At 42.1% G+C, this 4,871-nt stretch overlaps 1 protein-coding gene across 1 annotated transcript in view; it reads right to left on the reverse strand.

The window, feature by feature from the left end:
* Positions 1-1,715: 1,715 nt before the first annotated feature.
* LOC110303839 (olfactory receptor 1I1) overlaps positions 1,716-4,871 on the reverse strand; it is a 7,576-nt gene continuing 4,420 nt past the window's right edge. Inside the window, exon 2 of the mRNA XM_021175063.1 lies at positions 1,716-2,700. Coding sequence (XP_021030722.1) covers positions 1,745-2,686 — 942 coding nt within the window. The 5' untranslated portion in view covers positions 2,687-2,700 and the 3' untranslated portion in view covers positions 1,716-1,744. The remainder of the gene's footprint in view (positions 2,701-4,871) is intronic.

Consider the following 4,871-nt stretch of genomic DNA (forward strand, 5'->3'; position numbering starts at 1 on the left):
TCTCTCTCTCTCTCTCTCTCTCTCTCTCTAGGTTATGTTTTTTTTCTATAATTTGTTGAAGATATTTACTGGTCCTTTAAGTTGGGAATCTCCACTCTCTTCTATATCTATTATGCTTAGGTTTGGTCTTCTCATTGTGTTCTGGATTTCCTGGGTGTTTTGGGTTAGGAGCTTTTTTGCTTTTTGCATTTTCTTTCACTGTTGTGTCAATGTTTTCTATGGTATCTTCTGCACCTGAGATTCTCTCTTCTATTCTTTGTAATCTGTTGGTGATGCTTGCTTCTATGACTCCTGATCTCTTTTCTAGGTTTTCTATCTCCAGGGTTGTCTCCCTTTGTGATATCTTTATTGTTTTTAGTTCCATTTTTAGATCCTGGATGGTTTAGTTCAGTTCCTTCACCTGTTGGTTGTGTTTTCCTGTAATTCTTTAAGGGATTTTGTGTTTCCTCCTTAAGGACTTCTACCTGTTTATCTATGTTCTCTTATATTTCTTTAAGGGAGTTATTTATGTCCTTCTTAAAGTCCTCTATCATCATTATGAGATGTGATTTTAAATCAGAGTCTTGCTTTTCTGGTGTGTTGGGGTAACCAGGGTTCACTGTGGTGAGTGAACTGGGTTCTTATAATGCCAAGTATTGTTATTTTCTATTGCTTATGTACTTGTGCTTGCCTTTTGACATATGGTTATCTCTGTTGTTAACTAGTCTTGCTGTCTCTGACTTTGGCTTGTCTCTTCTGCAAGCCTATGCTCACAGGTGTGTAGACACTCCTGGGACACCAACTCTCTCCTGGCAGTATTTGTGTATGTAGCTCTGTGGCACACAATCAGCTCTGGGTGCAGACGGAGACCAGAAGACTCCTGTCTCAGGCAGCTCCTCAGTTCCTGTGTCCTGAGGGTTCTGAGTGGGTTCCTCTGAGCATCAGTGGTGATCCTACCTGCACTCACAGGCGAGTCCGGCATCCTGGGAGGCTTGTTTCCTCCTGGCATTATTTGGATATCATGTTTTCTTGTTATTTGTTTTTATGCTGATACCCATCAAGCATATTGGTGAAAAATTTTTAAATAATTTATTCTTTTATCTTAAATACATCCTGACTGCATTTCTTGTTCCCTCCACTCCTCCTCCTTCATTCTTCCCCCAGATCCATTGTTTCTTAGTTTTCCTTAAGAAAAGAACAGGCCTCGCAGGGATATCAACCAAACATAGCATAACAAGATACAGTAAGACTAGGTACAACCCCCCATATCAGGGTGGGTGAGGCCTCCCATAGGAGGAAAGCAGTTCCAAGAGCAGGCAAAAGAATTTCTAATCCTTCATGTGTTTTTTCTGGATATAGGAAGGGTCACTAACCTGACATATTTAAGCATGGTCTTTGCAAGTCATTAACTCTTCCCAAATGACCCACAGGGGTTTTCTAGTACTGCCACAGTAACCAACCAACCAACCAACCAACCAACCATAAACTTTCCCAACCAGGTGGTGCACACCTGTCATCCCAGCACTCAGGAGGCTGAGACACCAAACTCAGGTCCTCTGTAATATCATCAAGTACTTTTAAACCCAGCTACAGAAATCATCTATTCCTTTGTGACACATTTACCACACTCTACTGTATGGTGAATTAGGTTTTATTAGGTTGTTCTATTCCTTGCTAGATTTTGTACAACTTGGGGTTCACCTCTGTATCCCAAGCGCCTAGCAGTAGTCTTAAAAATCAGTGGCCACACAGCTCCTGCTCTGCACTAGGACTGGAATGAGACTGCTTTGCTGCCAAGCTTCCTCAGGGCTGCCTTCATGTCCTTGTTCCTTAGGCTGTAGATAAAGGGGTTTAGTGTAGGGATAACCACCCCAAACATTAACGCAGCTGCCTTGTCTTTCTGGGAGGAGCTGGGGGATGCTGGCAGTAAGTATCCAGTAAAGATGGTCCCATAGAACAGTGACACCACAGTGAGGTGTGAGCCACAAGTAGAGAAGGCTTTCCACTTGCCCTGAGCAGAAGGGATCCGGAAAACTGCCCTGAAAATGCAGATATAGGAGACAAGGATGCAGGACAGTGGGCTGAGGCCCATGACGATGCCAAAAGCAAAGATCACCAGCTCATTGATGTGTGTATCTGAGCACGAGAGTTTTAGGAGGGGCATAAGGTCACAGAAGAAGTGAGGGATTTCTGATCTTGCACAGAAGGTTAGTCGAGCCATGAGACAAGTGTGTACCAAGGACTGGAGATTAGTAATAACCCATGTCCCACCCACCAGTAGTGCGCAGACATGTGGGCTCATGAGCACTGAGTAGCGGAGTGGGTAGGCAATGGCTACCAGCCGGTCAATGGCCATCACTGCCAGGAGGAAGCTGTCTATAGTCCCAAAGAGGTGAAAGGCATACATTTGGACAAGACAGCCTGTGAAAGAGATAGCTCTGCTCTGGGTCTGGATGTTCACTAGCATCTTGGGGACAGTAGTGGAGCAAAAAAAGATGTCAACCAGGGACAGGTTGCAGAGGAAGAAGTACATGGGTGTGTGCAGGTGAGAGTCTGATATGATGGCTAGGATGATGAGCAGGTTTCCAAAGACAGTGACCAGATACATGGACAGGAACAGTCCAAAGAGGATGGTCTGTAAGTCTGGATCCTCTGAGAGTCCCATGAGATGGAATTCCAAGACTGTTGTTTGGTTTTCTGGTGCCATAGAAGAGTTTGTGTCTATTGAAACAGAAGGAGATGGAAGCAACATAGAGCTGGAGTTAGAGACAGAGCTCTAGTCTTGTAGAAGCCTTTAAGATTATGTGAAAATCCATTTACTCCTTTGAATAAATTTCTTTAAGCTATCTCCAGTGGTTTTCATGTTCTCCAAGCTATCTGTCTGATTATCAAATTCCTAACTTAGGTTCAACTTGGATGTTGACCTTTGCCTATGGTTCAGATCTGGAAAGTTACACAAATACCCATGTGGTAAAAGCTCAGACAGGCAGCCTGTTGGAGGTGGTAGAAGGTGGTTTCTGGGGGCTGGAGAGATGGCTTAACAGTTGATAAGACTTGCTGTTCTTGCAGCAGACCTGTATTTGACTTCTAGCACTCACATTAGGTGGCTGTCTGATCACTGAACAGACCTCTACCATGCTATTCTGCTATGATGGAACAGAGCCAATGGACCACAACCTGAGACCTTTGAAACATTGAACCAGAATAAATCTTTTCTCCTTTTAAATTACCTATATTCAGATATTTTGGGTTAGTGACTGAAAACTGATATACATCAAATCTCAACTCTAAACATCTACAGTAAAAGAAACTTGGCATCTTTTTTTGTTTTTTGTTTTCCCCCCCAGAACTCTCACCCTCTTCCTTCATCCTCATCTTTGAACTTTGCACCAACAAGAAATAATTTGAAAGCTGGAGAAGTGTCTGTTAAGAGTACCTGTTTTCAGTCAGGTGTGGTTGCACATACCTTTAATCACAGCACTTGGGATGCAGAGTAAGGTAGATAGATCTCTAAGTTCAAGGTCAGATTGGTCTATAGAACAAGTTATCAGACAGCCAAATCTACACTGAGAAACCTTGTCTGGAAAAAACAAAACAAAACAAAACAAGAAACTAGGGGAAAGTGCTGTGGTGGTTTCAACAGAAATAAGAACCCTTAGGTTCATATATTAGAATGCTTGGTCATTAGGGAGTAGGAATACTTGACCTGGATTAGGAGGCGTGCCATTTTTGGAGTAGGTGTGGAGATTGGCCTTATTGGAGGAAGTGTGTCACAGGGTGTGGGCTTTGAGGTTTCAAATGTTCAAGCCAGGTCCAGTGTCTCTCTCTTGCTGATCCCTGCAGATCCAGGATGTAGAATTCTCAGCTCCTTCTCAGAACCATATCTACAATGCTTTCCGTCATGTTATAATGAACTAGACCCCTGAAACTGCAAACAAGCCCTAATTAAATGCTTTCCTTTCTAAGAGTTGCTGTGGTCATGGTATCTCTTCATAACACTACAACACTGATTAAGACAAGGTTTAGCTATTCTTATAGAGAACACAAGTTAGGTTCCTAGCCACCCACACTGAGGAAGCTAACAACTGTCAATAATTCTAGCTCCAGAGGATCTGACCCTCTTTTTTTGGCCTCTGTATTCACATGTACAAACACATAGGCACACACACACGCACACACACACACACACCACATAAAAAGTGAAATAAAATCTTTAAAGAGGAACAATTTGATTATCAATTTTAGGTTTAGAATACAAAAATGAATAGAGAATTGACAACATATAGAGGACTGAGGGTGTAGTTCAGTGGTATAGTGTGTGTCTCTTATGCAAGAAGATTTGACCTTCAGCATCACAAAAAAGTGTGCATAAAAATTGTGTGTATGCAGGTATGTGGTGGAACACTATTCAACTGTTAAAATGAAGGAAATTTTGTCATTAAACCACAATATATGCAAACCCAGAAAAGGTTATGCTCATGAAACAGAAATGCCACATAATCTTAATTATATATGGTGTTCAATAGAAGCAGACAGTAGAATGGTGATTAACAGAGTTTGGCAAAAGGGTATAGGTTGCAAGTGGTCAAAAGATTTAAATTTTGAGTCAGATCCATAAATTCAAGAGATCTATTATATAACATGGTAACTGCAGTTAATGGCACAAATCTTATTCTTAAAAGTTGCTGGGGCTAGAGAGATGGCTTGATGGTTAAGACCTTCTGCTACTTTTGCAGAGGAGTAGAGTTTAGTTCCCTCAACCATGTGAGGTGGCTTACAACTGTAATTCCATCTCCAGGAATTTTGATACCCTCTTCCGGCCTCTGCTGGTACCTGCATTCACACACACACACACACACACACACACACACACACACACACACACACACCAA

Source organism: Mus caroli, chromosome 10 (assembly GCF_900094665.2).
Source record: "Mus caroli chromosome 10, CAROLI_EIJ_v1.1, whole genome shotgun sequence".
NCBI classification, from domain to species: Eukaryota; Metazoa; Chordata; class Mammalia; order Rodentia; family Muridae; genus Mus; species Mus caroli.